This window comes from Eretmochelys imbricata, chromosome 15, assembly GCF_965152235.1.
Source record: "Eretmochelys imbricata isolate rEreImb1 chromosome 15, rEreImb1.hap1, whole genome shotgun sequence".
Classification (NCBI taxonomy): domain Eukaryota; kingdom Metazoa; phylum Chordata; order Testudines; family Cheloniidae; genus Eretmochelys; species Eretmochelys imbricata.
The window spans coordinates 15871005-15892046 of record NC_135586.1 but is presented as its reverse complement, the minus strand read 5'-3'; the positions used below and the strand labels follow the sequence as shown (position 1 = coordinate 15892046).

Below are 21042 nucleotides of genomic sequence, written 5' to 3'. Positions count from 1 at the left end.
CCAATGATTAAGTGCAGAGACATGTGAACTCCTTCAGAGGTGTTTTCAGCGGCTGTCTAAATTAATGTTTACTATTTAAAAACTTTTCTGATTAAAGAGGAATCACAAAAGCTCCTCCTGACCAAAGAAGAAATACAGAAGAAAGTGTCTGTGTTTACTGCACTTCCCTGAAATTCATGACTGCTGTGTCAGGCTGGCCAAATTTACTAAATAAAATAAAGAGGCATCATCAATCTGTTTAGATCCCCAAATTATCCTCCTTCAAAAAGAAGGCAATTCCTATGCAGAATCTTTTGAAAATAAGTTTGTTATGCTTTTAGCTTCTGAAAGTGCCATTAAGCACTCTCCACTGTTGTGAGCAAGAGGTTTGAGACTCACTGACTAGGGACATATCCTAACTTATCTTTAGAAAATATATTTTTATGAAGAAAAAGCAAACGTTTAGCTTGACATTATAACTAAAATATGTATTCACATAGCGTAACACAATTCCCATGACCACAAATAGCACAAAGTTAAAAAGTAACTCAACAAAACCATTAAAACTTTTATTGTGATACCTCAAATACAATATAGTGAAACAACAAATGATATACAGTATTGCTAGGACAAAACAGCAAAGCAGCCTGTCATCTTTAAAAGAAAGCATTTTAAAGAGTTTAAGAAACAATATGAGGCACAACTCAGTTGCCATTTATGACTCATGCTTTAGGCCTTAAATGATTTATAACAGTCCTTCTCAAAATTACCTCTGAAATTCCTGTTCCTTTACAATAGATACTGCTGATTGGCTTACACTAGTGCTAAATGAAGTACAATACAATATCCTACAAGTTTAACAATAATTTGACGGCTTCCTTCCACTCTTGTCCCATTATCATACAACTGGCATGTTAAAATTTGTCTCTCTTTGTGGAACTCTGTTACCTCAATCTAGATACAGGTCTTGCAATCTGACTGTATGATCCTCTTATCTGGAAAAAAAAAATCTGAGAGAGCAATATATAAAGGAAAATGTTCAAGTCCATTGGAAATGGTACCAAGCACCCTACGTTAGCACAAACGTAGTTTACATTAGGGAGCAATATGGATATATTACTATTCCATAATCAAAGGATTAATTGCTTCTGTTTGTTACTTTGAGGTATCATTCACTTGAAATAAAATTAATTTCAATTCATGTCTTCCACAACCTGCTATAAGATTAGATGCATGAAAATTAAGCCAGTTACAGAGAGGCTGCTGATTATTTTTAAACTTGCCAAATATTTAGTTTGCAATAGGGCATCAGGACTTTATTAGTACCCTGTTACATTAGTACTGTTACAATTCAACCTACATCACTATATAGTTTATAGATAATGAAAAAGCTCACATATTCCAGCCGCATTGAACAACAGGCAGAAACTAGTCAGAAGAGGTTATGGATTGTTAGGAGGGTAATGAAATACTGTATATTAAAATGGCAACACAGTGAAAGAAAGAAAGAAAATCCAAAACAGCAAAAGTGGTAAGGCTGATGTGTCAGCAAGCCCTCCCTAATTCTGTCAGACAGTTTACAGGAACTTTTACAACTTAACATTTTGTAAATGACAGTATTGCCTTTCATTGGTTAAAAAGGTGTCCATAGTTATAAACCAAGGAAAGAATACTGGCATTTGAAGCGGACTCTCAATATTGTAACACCAGTGTTACAGCCACTATTTAGGGCCTAGACAATGAAGAATGTGTCACCAGATTCCAAAATCATGTCAAATTATGATGCTTAATTATTTTTGGACAGCCATTGCTTTTATGGGTTCAAAAGAAAATCCTTTCAATACATGTATATTTTTCGCTAGCATATTCTTATGTATCCCAATGAACATTCTTTCCAAGAAGCCAGCTCGTAGTTGGTTCATTTGGTCCAAGAAAGAGCTAGCATGAAACAAGAGTTCACAAAAGCTTTTTGTTACACTTTATAAAAAAAAAATACAAAATAAATGTTAAGACCAACAATAAAAATAACCAGTACAAGTAACAAAAGTGCTCAAGTGGGAGAGGAAGTAAACTTGCCCAGAATGAACACACAAAACCTTTAAATATAATCTTAATATATTAAAAAAAAATAAAGGTTAGAGGGAAAATGCTTTGTAGAATTCTCTTCAAGTAAGTTTTTCTTTTTAATGTACTGCTGGAAGGTTCAGTGACCAGACTGACCTCTTCACATCAACCAGCAGCCATTAATATCTGGAACCAACTTTCACCAAAACCATTAGGCGTAATTCTCCACATCTTTACAATGGGAGAATTGTTTCAAAGAATCACTGCTCAAGTCAAACAATAAGAAAAAAACGTTCACATACTCCCAGATATCACAGCAAGCATAAAGAATTATTACATAGTAGTGTGCAGTAGGAATTTTGTATTAGTTATAGCTCCTTCTCTACTGCCTCTTACGCCCCCCCCAAAAAGACTAATAAGAATATTGCTTTATTTGGTTCTCTTAAAAGCCATAACATTATACATAACTCACATCAACTCCTTATGCCAGTAGCTGAAGTTTTAGGTGCCAAGCACTTAATGAAATCCCAACCTTTGGCATCAAGGGTAATTAAGGTTTTGGTGAAAATGTCCAGTTTGAAATACAAATAAATAATGCACTGAAAAAAGAGGTTGAGCATCTAAATAAGAATATCTTTTCTAGTTTTTAAAAAAAAAAGCTCATTGATATGAAACATCCAAATCCACTATTTAAAATATTACTACAGATTGTTCTCTCTTGTAAAAAGAAAACATTAACCTTAAATTTGTACTCTCATTTTTATAGTGAAATGTCATGGTGTTTTTTCCTTCAACTCAGTGTAATTCTTCTTGAGTCTGTAGCCAGACAAAGAAAATATACATTTTCTATAGACATCTCCATGGGTGTTACATTTAGGCTTTGAAGCCAACACAAACCCCTTGTTGATGGCCGTTTCGGTGCTTTCATTGTTGGCAATGGACATTATACTAGAGGAAAATTGAAAAATAGCCCAAACAAAACAGAATTCCAGGTTCTTTCAGATTGAACAAATGGCAGCAACAGATGACCATCTTGTGCCAATGCCATTCAGATAAAGGGGACTCCTGGGTCCAATCTAATTCTTGATTATGGAGGAGCAATATAAGCCACCCCACAAAATCCATATTGGACCCAGTTTACTAGACCAGTTCTTTGGACTTAAGCCCAAGGGTTTTTCCTGTTTCTACTTTTTAAAATTTAACTTCTGTAGGTTCATTATCACAGCTCCTGATGGACAGCTTCTGTATCGCTCCTAGCCATTGGCATGCTTGTAAATGAATGATGTCTGGTAATAAAGTGCAGTAGAGTTTTGAAAGCCTGTCAGAAATTTACCCAAAATGTAACAGCAGCAGCAATGGCACACATTGCAAACTTCACAAATGCCATGTTAAAATAGTTATTAAAAGAAAACTAACCTCTATTCTATTGTAAGGCTTTCATATTGTTCATTCCATCATAGTACTTATGTAGTGTTAATGTAAAAGACGCTGCCAACCATTTTGTCCTCAAGCATTAAGGGAGCTAAGTACAAAAGGTCCTCCACAAATACTTTTCATTTGATAACAAAGTTAGCAATGAATACAAGACACAAGATTAATTTTTTTAAAAATTTCTCTGAAAGTGCATGCACAAAACCCAATAGTAAATTTTGTGGATACACATCTACAGAAGGCTTTCTTACTAAGTCACTCCAGTTAAGAAGCAGCTGGAAAAAAACAAAAAACAGAAAGGATGCGAGCTTTATATAAATTTTATTATGAAAATGTCTTTGGGGATGATTTATCCAGCAAACCAACAAACCCCTTTTTATTTTTTTTATTGTAAAAATTATCTTGCTATTCTATTTTATGAAGAAATGAAGTCAACTTCACACTTTCCTGCCCATCTACCAACCCCCACTCTTCTGCAGGTACTGTTACTAACTTCCATCTCATAAGCTCTGGCCTCTTGTCACACAAAAAATAACTATATTTTTGTTAAAGTGTAGCAAAAGCAGAATATTTCAATGAATTTTCTTTATAACAACCTCTTTGTCCAGTGCATTAGACTACACAGCTACATGGAACCAGCCATAAAACTTCACTGATGCACAAGTCCCTGTTACTGTTAAAAGGTGCAGTACCAAAAACTTGTTTACACTGACTAATTTTTTATAAATACAAGATGCATATATTTTTGTGCCCTTTGATCTTGCAGGCTGTAATTTTATCAACTTCTCCCTTCAAGACAAGTTTGCTGGGTAAGGAATGCAATTATGTTGATTAAATATATTCTACAGTATCACTGCCTTAGTATCCTTGTAAATGAGTTGCACTAAAAATATTGAACCATTAATGTATTCATTTTTGCAAAACTTAAGATCTACTAAATTGAGTCAGTGCAACTGAAAGATTTCTAAATGAGCACTGTATCTTTAATTTACTTGCCTGCAAGATGTACACAGATTATGGTACTCCCAAATTTTAAAAAGCAATTAATGAATACTTTAATACTGCATCCCTTTTACTGCCAGAGATCAGAAATTGCTACATATAAAAAGACACCCGCAGCCCATACATTCTTCAGGACTACTCATATCAGTCTTCTGCTAGATTTGGTGTAGGTGTTTAGGCAAGAAGCATGCACAGCAAAGGTAGCATTAAAGGCATAGGTCAAATAAAGATGTTAACCGGTAAAATTCATTTGCAGATAGTGAACTGTTTCTCTAGAACTTGAGAGTTTAGAAAAAGGTCATCCAAAATGTTCCAAAACAACTGTTCACACAAGAATACATATACAAAAAGAGGGAACTTACACAAGGAGAAAAAGGCAAACATGGCCTGAAAGAGCCACATAAACTACACTATTCATTTGTGAGGTTGCAAAGTTCAGTGATATTCTCAGAGCCACCTCAGCCAAAATCCTCCTTTCATTTGCATTAGTCTGTATAAAGCATGTTCCACAGAATATTGTCCAAACAGAGTGAAAAAATGCTTTTAATTTACTCCCAGCCATTGTCTTTGATCATATGGGCAAGTTCAATGATAAATTTTCCTTCTTTGTATTTCTGACTGCTCTCAAAAGCATGTTCCTAGAAACAAGAAAATAAAAATATTTAAAATACTGAGTTAGAGTTAGGTTTTCACATTATTTCATTACCAATTTTGACATGCAAATAAAAATGAATAGATAATTAACATCTGTAACATCTATTAAGGCTTTCTGGTGATATTTTATTTGTATGGATGTTTTCTCTTTCCTGCTTGAAATATCTAATTTTTAGCACATATGGTGTCCTTTACATAAAACCCACACTAAAATGTTAATATAAAATTGCACATGCCTATGCATAAAACTATAATTCAACATTTATAGTACATACATATATCTATTTACCTAGATATTACTATGACCTCCATCAGTACAATATCTTGAGCAGCTCTCAAGGTACATTAGACATTTAACATGACTGTCATTTCTATGGAATGCCAGGATTATCATGCTGATACTTTATTTCAGAGCCAAGACAGAGTGAGTGAGTGAGAGAGTGTCCGCGTGCGCACACCTGTTCTTTTACATATTGTCAACTACAGGTCTGCTAAGGCCAATCTTTCCTCAAACTACCCTTGGGATTGCTGGATTCAGACTATGATTTTTGCCATTTTTTTTGTATTTTGTTAAGCCACAGCTTAATTGTAGGTGATTTCCTAGAAGCAATTTAAAATTTTGGACAGGTGTTGTTTTTCATTACTTTAAAGAGTGTGGAGTGTGTTTATCAGAATATCTTAGGTTCTTCTGAGTTCCAAACCAGTCTTGCATGGTAAGAGAAGGAATGACAGAAACCAAAGTTAGTATCTGGAAATAAAACCTTCTAATGTAGCTGTTTGGTTTCTTTCATTCCATGACTGGACAAAGAAAATCGTCCTTTTACAACCTCAGCTCTGGATGTTCATTATTACTATGAGAGGGAACACATGCAGCTGTTTTCCAGAAGATTGTGAAATTCAGCTGAACCGAGTACATCCTACAAGTGGAAATATGTAAAGGTCACCTCAAAGAAGAATTTAACATTTTTACAGTGCGAAAACTGTAGCATGTTAGCAGTCTGGATTACTTTTCAGCCACAAAATGGAGTTAATTATTGTGATTATTTGTAGCATAGAGTACAATATATTCACCATTTATCACTGTAATTATCTGGCATTTTAAGAAAACAAAGAAGAAAATAAAGAAATCTGAAAACTTGACATCCAAAGTTTTAATACCAAAATGTGTGTGGCACTTAAATACCAAGGTAATAGGCACTATAGAAAAAAACCCCACACTACTATAATGGGGCCTACAGCTTATACTGGCTTTATTCTCAAAATGTGAGACATTGAACCTGCTATAACATTCAAGTAATATAGTTTTGTTTGTATTACACACACTAGTTATAAACGCAGTATTTTTTTTCTGCTAGATGTGGATATAATGGATTAAGAGTCACTCATTGTCACAATAATGAATGGTGCCTCAGTAGATTAAGGACAACTTCTATGGATTGCTACATATATGAATGTTTGATCAAGAAATAAATTATTATATACATTACTTACATATTTCCATCCAAGAGTGGTTTTACAGTTTTCACAATAGATATCTGCTACAGCATGTAAACCTGTCAAAAGAACTCTCTCCTCTGCTGGACCACAGCCCACATTTACCCTATAACAAACAACAGAAATAGTAGTATCTTAAACCACAAGACAGATTTTGCTTTTTGTTTGACAACATCCTACTTTCCTCCTGGAGATGAAATCTGAGACCAAGTCTCCAAGATATATATGCCACTATTTTTAGTCAAACATTTGTGAAATTAAGTTTTAGGGTTATATTTAAAGAGTCAAGAGGAAAAACGTGTAATCATTTTGTTTTTCATTTTCTACCATGAAATGGTGTCATTTGTAGCATGAGTTAACTATCACCCATGTCATCAAGTAACAAAACAAAGCACGATAAATGAGAAACTATTTAACAGTACTTAAAACAATATATTAATAAAAGTGACAGATGGCTAATAACTTAGGCCTTGCCTATGCTGGGAATTAGCTGCTTTCAAACAGGGGTAAGGTCCACCAGTGCCAATTACAGCTTTCCTTTTCTACGCTAGGGATTTGTAACAATGCGACTACATTAATGTAGGAAAGGCTTTAGCAATATTTCTATGCTATAGACCATAGGTTAAAATACAATAATCACTGACAGTGAATATTAAAAAACAATGGAATGCCTCTTGCATATCTAGCTATGGAGTACTGCTCCAAAAGGAAACTTTCCCAAGTAAAAACATATGCCTAAAAGACTAGTCAAATAGTCATTCTAGGAAAATCAGGCAACATTTGGTTAAAACTGTTATACTACCCAGATCAGTGGTACTCTTAACTATGCCTGGCATCTCAATTCTACATGAAGCAACTACAGATAAAAGAATAAAGATATCTGTAAAAGGTAGAGTCACATCTTTCAATCTTCACCATAATTACCTCGCCTATAAAAATAAAACAGACACATCTGACTTGCATTCTACTTATTAATTGCTCCGAGCAATTCAAATAGTTAAAAATAGAGATGCAATCCAATGACAGCATATTACAAAATCAAAATTAGTTCACAATCTATAAAAGCAAGGTAACAAGCATGTATGTAGGACTGCAGTGTTAAGGGGCTACTGCAAACATTGGACCCTCTTGAGATAAGTCTGGCTTCTTGCTTCTGACAAATCTGCAATTTTCAAGGCCAATATTCAAGCATCCTAAAGGTTAACCTGAAAAAATAATGGCTTTGCTTTGGGCTATAGTGATGATGTCCACCAGAGTAAAGTTACAGTAACATAATTTACTTGAATGTCAAACCTTACATGGTTTTCTGGAATAAAACAGTTTAGTGTCACTTGCCTCAATTCAGTTAGAATCAGATGCAGTTGAAAGTTTTATTTCTAATTAAGAGTTAAATGTGACTAATGATAGGATTTCCTAAATAACTGTAAGGAAGGCTCAGACTACGAGTTGCACAATAGTAACGTTCTCCTGAGAAAGGCCAGTTATTCCAGTCACACTTATCAACAGGGATTGCCAGTATAAGGCCATAGTCCATTAAGAAAAGAATTTGAAAGAGCAGATGAAAGTGACACTCTTACTAATGTTGAGTATTTTGCCCATTTGAGGAACATACCAAAAGATGATACTTCATAGAAAGTATGTAATTGTAGTCATACTTACACAGAATTAAAGAGGTAGGCTCTTCCCTGGCTTCCCTGAAAAGACTGTAAGAAAGAGAAAAATATAACTTTTAAAATAAAACAGTTTCAGAAGTGATGTATCATAAAATAATATAGTGTTGCCTTTAAAGACATTAAGGTTTATACAGAAATTACTTTTATTGCACAACAACTTTTAATCACATCTGTATGTAGTATGAAAATAATGAAATATTTTGTACCAGCAAAGAACAAGGAAACAAATAAAAAAGCTTTACCGTAAAGGCCTCAGTTTGAAAAACACAATTTTTTCTCCAAACTTCACATTTTCCATCTTACATTTTTTTAAAATTGAAAGGGTTGCATAATGTATTGGCTAGAAATCCCCTTAAATGTCCCCAAAATGTATTTAACCAAGTTCCATGGAGTGGGCCAAATTACAATTTTTGTTAGGGTCCATAGACTGGCCTATGTTAGGGCCATATGCTACACTTGACCCAAAGGAAATGTCTCACTGATGTCATCGTGAGTTTCCCATCAAAAGTGCAGAATATGACCCCTTAACCAGAAGGTAGAAAAGTCTAGCAGAAGCAGGTTTCCTTCCCCAACCATTCCTGGGTAGGGACTGTCAGAGGCTGAGAAATTTATCAGGCTAATCTCCATGTTATTCCCCAAGCATGCCTGTCACAGAAGAAATTCCTTCATAAAAACTATGTTAAGAAGATGTTAAGATTGCATGGTTAAGCCCTCAAAAGTCTAAAATTATCAGAATTAAGGTGGCACGCACAACCCTCAACTTTGTCCCCATGTGTGTATGCATGACAATTCAGTCTTTTGTTATGCAGTTACATGCCATTTCTCAACCATCATCATGTGATTTTGCAGTCTTTTCTACAGCCTTTTAAAGTACCTTTTACACAATGCGCAGTGAACAAGGTGCATCACACACACCCACACACACACCCACGCTTCATTGCTTCCCTTTGATATATAAAGTAATGGACTACACTGTACATTTGTATATCTGTTTGTAGGGAAAAACGTATGCAACACTATTTGAGAAACAGTATAAAATCCTACAAAGACTGTAGACACACTAAGAGGCATGCAAACTTAACAGGTTTTTGGATGTAATATATATTAGATATACCTTTATGGTCAGGTCACCTACTACTGAAGTGCAGCCACATTGGTCAAAGAATGAGACAGAGTTTAACAGCTACAGCAATGCTACTGCTCTGTTTAGATAAGGAACTGAAGAATATCATACTGAAGTGAAAGTATAGAGGGAATTTAGAATTGAGAATGTAATAATCCAGGTTGGATGTTATTATCCCCAATGTCCTGACCAAATTTCCTTTTCTTGGGAAAAAGGACAAAAATGACTACCGTACTCAGGATCTTGATTTTAAATCTCATAAAAAACAGTACTTCCAAAAGTACAGTGCACACATCCCTCTTACACTATTGTGGAACATCTATTCAGCACTCATTCTGTATCACCAGCACAGCCTTCTGGGTACTCTGTGTTTTCTTGGGGTCTAGCCAAAAAACAACCAACTCATCTCACCACTTTCTATTTCAAATGCAGGAAATAATTCTTTTGACTTTGCTCATATAAACCCATAGCACATCATACATACCAAATCCACCCCCACTCACTAACTTCAACAAAATTCCATATATAATTCCTATCCCTATCCCTCCAAGGGGGAGAAGAGAAAAAGAAGGAAAGAACCACAGGACAGATGCTATTCAGATCACTTACTGCACTTTGGGATAGTGCTCAGATACTACGGCGCTAATGCACTATAAAAACTTGAATAGAATAGATCCAACACTATGTAGTTCACAAGATTACAGCCCAAGATGGTATGGCTACAATCATTCCCCCCCCCCCCCCAACAACAACAAAAAAAGCATTCTCATGAAAGGTTTTACCTGAAAACTTGAGTACTTTTTATTATTCCTTGAAAACTGTTTTATGGCAACCCATCATTCAGTGTACAATGAAGTATTCAAAATGCTCAGATGGAAATGCATTTTTCCACTTTTTAAAACTGCTAAATCAATTACGTTATCAGGTTTTATGGGCCATCTTGAGAAATATGGATAGGGATAAATATTGTAATAGTAGAGATTTCATTAGTTATTGAAACAAGTTGGATATTTTTGTTAAATTATCCTCATTTTCCCTTACATATATTACTTCAAAAGAAAATGAATCATAATCATGCAAAAAAGGCAGTGCAATTTGTTTGCAGATTAAGGGAGGGATTTTTAAGAATACTCAGCACTGACTTAACTTTGCTCTGACTGAATCAATGGTGAAACTCCCACTGAACTCAGTGAGAGCAGAATTAGGTCAGAGTGCATTTGAAAAATCCCACTGTAAATATTTTCTTTGAAAGACTACGTTCATGTAGATTATACATAACACCATTGAAAGGATTTCCTGTTACACAGGATCTTTTCACAGAAATTTGCAGTACAGATTATTTACTTTTTATAATCTGAAACCATTTGAATTATAGGTATCACAGACAAGTCTCCCAGCCCCTCCCCCAACCCTAATAACTCATGGCATTTCTTGTAAAAAGAAAAGGAGTACTTGTGGCACCTTAGAGACTAACCAATTTATTTGAGCATGAGCTTTCGTGAGCTACAGCTCACTTCATCAGATGCATACCGTGGAAACTGCAGCAGACTTTATATATACACAGAGAATATGAAACAATACCTCCTCCCACCCCACTGTCCTGCTGGTAATAGCTTATCTAAAGTAATCGTCAGGTTAGGCCATTTCCAGCACAAATCCAGGTTTTCTCACCCTCCACCCCCCCACACAAATTCACTCTCCTGCTGGTGATAGCCCATCCAAAGTGACAACTCTTTACACAATGTGCATGATAATGAAGTTAGGCCATTTCCTGCACAAATCCAGGTTCTCTCACTCCCTCACCCCCCTCCAAAAACCCACCCACATACACACACAGACTCACTCTCCTGCTGGTAATAGCTCATCCAAACTGACCACTCTCCAAGTTTAAATCCAAGTTAAACCAGAACATCTGGGGGGAGGCGGGGGGTAGGAAAAAACAAGAGGAAATAGGCTACCTTGCATAATGACTTAGCCACTCCCAGTCTCTATTTAAGCCTAAATTAATAGTATCCAATTTGCAAATGAATTCCAATTCAGCAGTTTCTCGCTGGAGTCTGGATTTGAAGTTTTTTTGTTTTAAGATAGCGACCTTCATGTCTGTGATTGCGTGACCAGAGAGATTGAAGTGTTCTCCGACTGGTTTATGAATGTTATAATTCTTGACATCTGATTTGTGTCCATTTATTCTTTTACGTAGAGACTGTCCAGTCTGACCAATGTACATGGCAGAGGGGCATTGCTGGCACATGATGGCATAAATCACATTAAGGCTTAAGACAGAGAGTTTGTCATGAAAGTTCTAAATTATTTGCAGTAACGTTGAGACTTTTTCCATACAAATCGTTATGCACTCGATCTAAAGTTGACACCTCTATGTACTGTGAAAGAGCAGAAGCCAATGACTAAGTCAACGTAGTATATGTATGTTCTTACACACAGTCTGAAGATGACACAAAGCACTGATACTAGTATCAGCTTTGAAATAATCTTGCCTCATACATCCCATTAAAATACAGTTAGCAAACTAGGATGTCAGTCAAAGGAAAAGGTAAATGTGAATTATACCATTTTGACCAGGAACGGCCAGTGATTTGGGATGCAATTGTGGCCACCTAGCAATATGAAAGGAGAAATCTGCCACTTTGGAACACTATGGACAGTAGGCCTGTTTATACCTGCTCCCATGGTTGCAGGGACAGATTACAGAGCACATTAGAGAGGCAAGGAAGAGAAGCCATGTCAGAAAACAATCCATACTGAAGTAGATGTAAAACTAATCACAAAATACTGAAAGGAAATTAGATTTTAAAAATACTGTTTTTTAATATAAGGTGACTTTGGTAACAAAGGTTTGCTTACAAAACAAAAATCCTCCTATCCTTAGCAACTTTTTGCCATTTATTTAGATTTATACTGTCAATCAAAAGGAGCACCAAAGCAACTCCTTTTAGAAACATACAACTACATACAAGGAATAAAAAGGTTTCAGAGTAACAGCCGTGTTAGTCTGTATTCGCAAAAAGAAAAGGAGTACTTGTGGCACCTTAGAGACTAACCAATTTATTTGAGCATGAGCTTTCGTGAGCTACAGCTCACTTCATCGGATGCATACCGTGGAAACTGCAGCAGACTTTATATACACACAGAGAACATGAAACAATACCTCCTCCCACCCCACTGTCCTGCTGGTAATACCTGTTCTAGTCCATTTCATGAGGTATTCAGGAGGTATTGTTTCATGTTCTCTGTGTGTATATAAAGTCTGCTGCAGTTTCCACGGTATGCATCCGATGAAGTGAGCTGTAGCTCACGAAAGCTCATGCTCAAATAAATTGGTTAGTCTCTAAGGTGCCACAAGTACTCCTTTTCTTTTTAAGGAATAAAAAGGCTCATTTTATCCCAGACCACGAATACCAAAGATATGGAAAGAAAGATGAGCTCTCCAACAACAAAAAACATCTGAATACCCTGCCACTAGCCAGCATCACAAATCTCACCACTCCTCATGACAGAGAGGAGAGAGGCTGGGCCTTAGAGCATACAGTGAAGGTTAGCAAACTCAAGCCATTACATACCATGGAGAGGAGTGTTCCAAAAAGGTCTGGGGGCCTAACAGAGAGCTCTCCCTCTTTTGTACTAATTGGACTCCAACTTACTAGTTACCTCTGCTGACCACACCTACAGCAATATAGAAACAGAGAAGGGTTGTCTTTTTGTAATGGGGCATGATGATCCCAGCGCTTTTTAAGTTAAAACCAATACCTTACAACCCAGAAACAAAAAGTACGTAGTGAAGATAAAAGAGTATAACGTATTCACAAAAGGAAACAATACTTAAGAAATGGTTGCCAAATACTGTACCAGGTCTATTTAAAGTGCATTGCAGTACTCCAGTCCTAAAGTGACAAAAAACATGGCCAATAGTGGCAAGATCCACATCCAAAAGAAACAGTTATGAGCCCAGCTGTAAGTAGATTTAAAGAAATAACTACCTGGCTATTGCTGCTGTTTGATCTTCTAGTAGCAGCTGCAAGTTTAACCCCAAGTCAACCTACAGCAGTCACAAAGCCTCAGTCTGAGGAGGAAGACTATTATTAAATCACACCATGCAAAATAGTATTTTTTAAATTACCATGAAAGCATTTAAGAGCTAAGTACATTTTAAAAAATATCTCATATTAAAAAGGGAAAGCATTGCATGCATTTTCCCCCATTTTAAAAACTGCAGTTGTGCTTACAATTTTGTGATTTAGAATTGTGTGGAAAGTTCAACAAGAAATGCACAATGGATAATAATTCATTAAAAGGGTACTTTTTGTCTCTGAAAATTAGTTATTTTTCCTGCTTGCCCATAGTTGCCACTATACTTTGACAAACATAAGTACCACCTCAAGACATTGGAATGATTTTTAGCCGTATTGATGCAGCACTGGTACTAAGATGCTCTACTTCTGTACTTAGCTTCACAGTGAAATGGACTAGAACAGGTTGTGTGATTTGAGTAATTTTGACTACACCTCCTCCCATTCCTGGCTGTCTCTTCAGCATTCATGCATGTTTCAATATCCCTATCCTTCAAAAATGACCCTTGACTTCAGTAAGAACAGTCCCATCTCCGATCAGTAAGTTTCTTGAATCCTGTATACAACCATTGCTTCTACTTCTCCACTGGATTCTCTTTCCACTTAGCTTTCATTCTTTATGCTTCATCAAAACTGTCCTCACCAAGGCCTCCAATGACTCATCATAGACACATTTCAGGGCCTTTTCTCTAACCTCCTTGATCTTTTCCCCTTCTTTAACAGATTGTCTCATTCCCTCATCAACTCTGACCCTCCCTGGTTCTTTTCTTCCCTCCAACAAACCCTTCATTGTCTTTCAGTGGTCCCTCCTCCTTCCATCTCCATCAATGTTTCTCAAGGCTCTATCTTTGGTCTCTCTTTTCCTTGTAACCTAATAGCAGAACTTCTATCACCATTTTAGTCTGTTTCTAAAAATCTACCTCTTAATTATCACCTACTGTATTTCTGACACAGGATGCTGTATTGCTGTGTCACAGCTTAAGCTCGATATGGTGAAAACTAAGCTCTGCATCTTTCCTCTCAAAAACTTTATTCTTCCTCTCTTCACGCTGCTCCCTGTACCTTGCACTCATTCCTGTACCAGTCATCCCACAGGTCATTCAAATCTCTCTTTAAAAAACTAATTTCTTTTGTGAAGCCCACAAACATTAATCCAGGATGGCAAAACATAAGTGGGTTTCTAGCTAGCCCCATCTTCCAGATCTTCTAGTACATTTGTACTGGATATGTCTAGGCTATATTTCTCAGGGCATGACCATGTCCCCCTTCCTCCTAGATATGAGGGTAAGGCACAACTGACAGCAGCAGGGTGGATGGCAGCAGAGCCATACTGACCAGGCTGAGGGCAGGCATCCCCAGAGATGCTCCCCAAAGTTTAATGAGTGTTCTGGTGTTGGGACCCTATTACCACAGAGATCCTTAGACTCTTTAGTTTGAAGTAGCCTCTACTCTCCCTTATCCAAAAACCCTTTGTGTGGTAGTGGTAACTCAGAAGTTCTCGCCACTTTTCTACAGCAGGAAAGGATCTAGGATTTCTACAGGAGGAAAGGATCTAGGCACAATCTCCAAATGTGGGTTTCATAAATTCTGCTAATTTATCCTATATACTCAATCATGTGTCAGTCATTTTAAGGCTAAATTTCATAAGACTTTAGCAAGAAAGGTACAACTTAAGTAGATAAGTATTACTGCATCAAAGTCAAATAAATAGACTAACACTTGTATTTAAAAAGAATCCATTTATTGATAATCTCTAGCATTTACATAGTGCATTACAGCTTCAAAACAGCATGCAAACATTATGTAATTAAGCCTCACGATACCATGTTTGGCAGGTAAGACATTATTATATGGGTGAGGAAAGAAATGTCATTACTTACCCAAGCCACACAAAAAGACAATGGCAAAGCTGGGATTGGAACACATCAATTACTAACTTCTAGTTCCATGGCAAATTAACTAAACTATATCATCTTTTCCATGAACAGATTTTGCTGAAATTATTTTAAAAAATAACTAAGCTAGATTTAAACTGAAGGGGTGAAACAAGCAATTTCATATAAACATTGTTCAGGAAATTTTACCTATTCAGGAACTCACTCTTAAAGTTCCTGCTCTTCTCTTTCCTCCTTATAGCAGAGAAGTTCAGACAACTGAGATAAGCAGTTGTCAACCTCTTCATCCTATGATAGCAGTCTTTCTATCATCACCCTCAACCTGACTGCAATTAGGCCTTTTCCCCAGATGATGTAGCAGCTTTCTTGAGATCAAGACATGGCAACATTATGAACTACCTATGTGGCAAGTACTGTACCACAGACATAACTTGTAGATTGTTACTTGATTCTTAATGTTTGACTAGTTTTTAATAACCAGAGAATGGGAGTTGCAAGGTCCCTTAAAACAGTACTATCTTACAACTGATTTCCCAAAAGTAACAGCCTCAAACTACCATATATTTAAGAAATATTCTGCTGCAAAACTGTAAGCCCCATCAAAGTGCTTGGATATATTTTGAAAGCAGAGTTCCAGAAAATGAAGTTTACTTACCTACAACTGGAGTTCATTGAAAAGGACTCTGCATATTCCCACTCATTGGATGTGCCAGCACATGCAGCTCTGACAGTGAAATTTTCTCACAGCAATGCCTATGGGAGCACTCGTGCCCCTCCCTACTCTGCTGTCTCCCTGAAAATTGTGATGGCAAGGTTATAAAAGGGGTATCTGGCACTCCTGGTTGCTTTTGTTCCTTCCACTCTTTTCTCAGGCGTAGGATTTCATTAGGACTATGAGGAAGAAGGGAAGACTGGGTTGGGAGCATGAATGTGCAGAGTCCATCTTGAAAAATTCTGATTACAGGTAAGTACCCTTAATTCCTTTTCTCTTTTGTTTACTGCCACTCGTGGGATAGTTTGATAAGCAGTACCTTATGTAAAGAAGGTAGAGCTCAGAGTCCTGACTGAGTAAGGTTTGAATTATTGCTCTAGCAAACTGAGGGCCTGATCTGGACACTAGGTCTAGGGAGTAATGTTTTGTAAATGTACATATAGAGCTCCAAGTAGCAGCTCTACAGACTTCTAAAATAGGAAAATATCTAAAGTAGGCCTGTCAAGCGATCAAAAAATTAATTATGCTGTTAAACAATAATAGAATACCATTTATTTAAATATTTTTGGATGTTTTCTACATTTTCAAATATAGTGATTTCAATAACAGAATACAAAGTGTACAGTGCTCACTTTATATTTATTTTTGATTACAAATATTTGAACTGTAAAAATAGAAACAGTATTTTTCAGTTCACCAATACAAGTACTATAGTGCAATCTCTTTATCATGAAAGTTGAACTTACAAACGTAGAATTATGCACAAATATAACTGAATTCAAAAATAAAACAATGTAAAACTTTAGAGCCTACAAGTCCACTCAGCGCTACTTCTCGTTCAGCCAATCACTCAGACAAACAAGTTTGTTTGCATTTACAGGAGATAATGCTTCCCGCTTCTTGTTTACAATGTTACTTGAAAGTGAGAACAGGTGTTCGCATGGCACTGTTGTAGCTGGTGTCGCAAGATACTTAAGTGCCAGATGCGCTAAATATTCATTTGTCCCTTCATGCTTCAACCACCATTCCAGAGGACATGCGTCCATGCTGATGACAGCTTTTGCTCAATAACAATCCAAAGCAGTGTGGACTGATGCATGTTCATTTTCATCATCTGGGTCAGATGCCACCAGCAGAAGGTTGATTTTCTTTTTTGGTGGTTTGGGTTCTGTAGTTTCCGCACTGGAGTGTTGCTCTTTTAAGGCTTCTGAAAGCATGCTCCACACCTCGTCCCTCTCAGATTTTGGAAGGCACTTCAGATTCTAAAACCTGGGATTGAGTGATGTAGCTATCTTTAGAAATCGCACATTGGTACCTTCTTTGCGTTTTGTCAAATCTGCAGTGAAAGTATTCTTAAAACGAACAAGATGTGCTGGGTCATCATCTCAGACTGCTGTAACATGAAACATATGGCAGATTGCGGGTAAAACAGAGCAGGAGACATACAATTCTCTCCCAAGGAGTTCAATCACAAAATTTAATTAATCATCAGCGTGGAAGCATGTCTTCTGGAATGGTGGCCAAAGCATGAAGGGGCGTACAAATGTTTAGCATATCTGGCATGCAAATACCTTGCAATGCTGGCTACAAAAGTGCCATGCAAATGCTTGTTCTCACTTTCAGGTGACACTGTAAATAAGAAGCAGGCAGCATTATCTCCCATAAATGTAAACATACTTGTTTGTGTTAGCAATTGGCTGAACAAGAAATAGGACTGAGTGGACTTGTAGGCTCTAAAGTTTTCCATTTTGTTTGAGTGCAGCTATGTAACCAAAAAATAAATAAAAATCTACATTTGTAAATTGCACTTTCACAATAAAGAGATTGCACTACAGTACTTGTATGAGGTGAACTGAAAAAATACGGTTTCTTTTGTTTATCATTTTTATGGTGCAAATATTTGTAATAAAAAATAATATAAAATGAGCACAGTACACTTCATATTCTGTGTTGTAACTGAAATCAATATATTTGAAAATGTAGAAAAACATCCAAAAATATTTAATACATTTCAATTGTTTAACTGTGCAACTACAACGGCGATGAATCGTGATTCTTTTTTTGAGTTAATCGCGTGAGTTAACTGTGATTAATTGACAGCCCAAGTCTAAAGACATGCTGTGGAGTTGCCATTGATTTAACAGAGCATGACTTAACCCCTACAAGTTGTGGAATAAATGCTACTTTATAGCTTTCCTCTATGGCAGTGGTTCTCAAAGTCGGTCCGCCACTTGTTCAGGAGAAGTCCCATGGCAGGCCGGGCCTGTTTGTTTACCTGCCGCGTCCACAGGTTCGGCCAATCGCGGCTCCCACTGGCCGCGGTTCACCGCTCCAGGCCAATAGGGGCTGTGGGAACGGCGCCCAGCACGTTCCTCGGCCTGCGCCCCTTTCTGCAGTCCCCATTGGCCTGGAGCAGTGAATTGCGGCCAGTGGGAGCCGTGATCAGCCGAACCTGAGGAAGCGGCAGGTAAACAAACCGGCTTACCCCGCCAGGGGGCTTTCCCTGCACAAGCGGTGGACCGGCTTTGAGAACCTCTGCTCTATGGACCGTGTAACTCATCTAGAGAGCGTCTGTGCAGTGACTGTGTGTCCCTTATGGTTGTCTGAATATGAAATAAAGAGATTAGGAGACTTGCAACGTTCCTTGGTTCTGTTAGGATAGTGAGTGAGCCAAATCTCCTTTAACATTCATTTAAAGTATGCAGCTTTGACTCACCCATAAGAGCATGAGGTCTTGGGGAAAAATACTGGCAGATTAATAGTTTGATTAAGATTAAATCAGATACCATCTTGGGGAGGAATCTAGGATTAGGATGAAGCAGTACTTTATATTTGTGAAAGACATTGAATGAAGCATGAGCAATGAAGCATGTAATTCAGTCATTCATCTACTATGATGGCTATGATGAAAGCACTTTTAATAGACACGTAAAACAAAGAATACTCTCAAAGAGATTTCATTAACTACATAAAGGACTAAATTGAGATCTTGTGATGGTACTGGACCCTTTATCAGTGAATACATATTGACAAGTCCTTTAATAAATTTCTTTACTGTATCATGCACAAAGACTTGACTTATCTACCAATGCATAGTGTGCAGCAATAGCTGCTAGGTAGATTTTTCAAAGAGGAAATAGACATTTCTAATAGCTTTAACTGAAGTAAGTATTAAAGAATAGATTGAACTGGTACAAATGGTGGATCTATAAACATATCATTTGCCCACTTTACAAGGCCTACTCCATTTGAGATCATAGCACTTTCGAGTTGACTATTTTGTACAATTAATCAGTATTCGCTGCACTTCTAATAGGCAAGATTTCTCAAAATTACATCCAGATACCCCCACACAGTGAAGAGCTTGTCTATCACTGATTTCTTTAATGACCATTCATTCAGTTCTATTATATCCCTGCTATCAGGATCCTGGGTATGGGGCATGGGTAAAGGGTGGGATCTGAGTTGCAGGGGACTCAATGTAGTCTGAGTTCAGTCTAGATGGTCAAGACCAGAAGCAGCAGCCTATACTAGTGTCATGCAAGAGGATCAGGTCAGAGTGAAGGTCAATGAGCTGCATCAGAGTGGAGCCAAATTAATCAACCAAGGTAGGGTTAGTGGAAAAGAGACCAGGAGAGGTGTCAGGAGGAGAGTGGGGTCTAGGAAAACATGAACTGGGATCAGGAGCAAGGCAAGGTATCAGGAACAGGGCAGCAGGGTCCGTCTTCAGCAGCAAGCTGGGGATCTGCCTAACTGTACAGACAGCCTCCAGGTGATTTCCCTAGGCTTTAAATACAGTAGAATCTCAGAGTTACGGACACCTTGGGAATGAAGGTTGTTCGTCACTCTAAGCAAGTCATTATGGGATACTCCTCAGGTAGACTGCTCAGAGTGGGGCTCACAACTGTGCCTGCAAACCTTAGCATCTTCCCCTTCTACCTGATTGTGGCTGCCCAGCAAGTGGGGATGGGGACAGGCAGCCGGTTCTAGCCCCCTGGCTGCAAGGGTGATGAGTGAGGCACCCTGGGGCACTGCAGCGTCAGTGGTCGCACAGTGCAGGCTATAGCCCTTTAAAAATGAGCCACACCTCGAGAGCGCAATATACAGGCAGGAGCTCAAGCTCTGGCTCCAGCAGATCACGCTCCAGGCCAGGTTCCAATAGCAGCTCCCACCCCAGCTCTGGCAGCTTCCTTGCAGCATCAACAGCTGGGCTGGGGAAGTTTCTTTCCCGGACTCGGACTGAGCTTGTAAGCTTATCCCCTTCCCAGTGCAGGAAAGCGGCACAGACCCCAGTGCTGCTCCTGCTCAGGGGCTCACAGCTGTGCCTGTGAACCTCAGCATCATCACCTCCTACCTGTAAGTGGCTGCCCCACGAGTGGCAAGTAGAGGGTGGGGGTGAGGACAGGCAGCTCAGATGTGCCTACCTTTAAGATGCAAAACACATACAGTACAGTACTTGCTGGTTTTGGGTGGTTTTTTTTTTTCGTCTTTGCTGCTGCCTGATTGCCATGTGTCCAGTTGACCAGTCAGTCCGTAATTCTGGTGTTTGCATCTTAGAGGTTCTACTGTAGCATGAATGGGTTAAAAAACATTCATAAATGATCTGGAAAAAGGGGTAAAACAGTAAGGGGGCAAAATCTGCATATGATACAAAACTACATGGCAGCAGTCAAAAAAGCAAACAGAATGTTGGGAATCATTAAGAAAGAGGTAGATAAGACAGAAAACATCATATTGCATCTATATAAATCCCTGGTATGCCCACATCTTGAATAATACGTGCAGATGTGATTGCCCCATCTCAGAAGAGATATACTGGAATTGGAAAAGGTTCAGAAAAGGGCAACAAAAATGATTAGGGGTATGGAACAGCTGCCATATGAGGAGAGATTAATAAGACTGGGACTTTTCAGCTTGGAAAAGAGATGAC

The 21042-nt window shown here is 37.8% G+C and overlaps 1 protein-coding gene across 1 annotated transcript in view; it reads right to left on the bottom strand.

Annotated features, from left to right (window-relative positions):
- Positions 1–527: 527 nt before the first annotated feature.
- YPEL1 (yippee like 1) overlaps positions 528–21042 on the bottom strand; it is a 40850-nt gene continuing 20335 nt past the window's right edge. The window contains exons 4-6 of the mRNA XM_077835095.1: positions 8284–8327; positions 6622–6730; positions 528–5114 (exon numbers count right to left, since the gene is read on the bottom strand). Of these exons, the coding sequence (XP_077691221.1) occupies positions 5025–5114; positions 6622–6730; positions 8284–8327 (243 nt within the window). The 3' untranslated portion in view covers positions 528–5024. The remainder of the gene's footprint in view (positions 5115–6621; positions 6731–8283; positions 8328–21042) is intronic.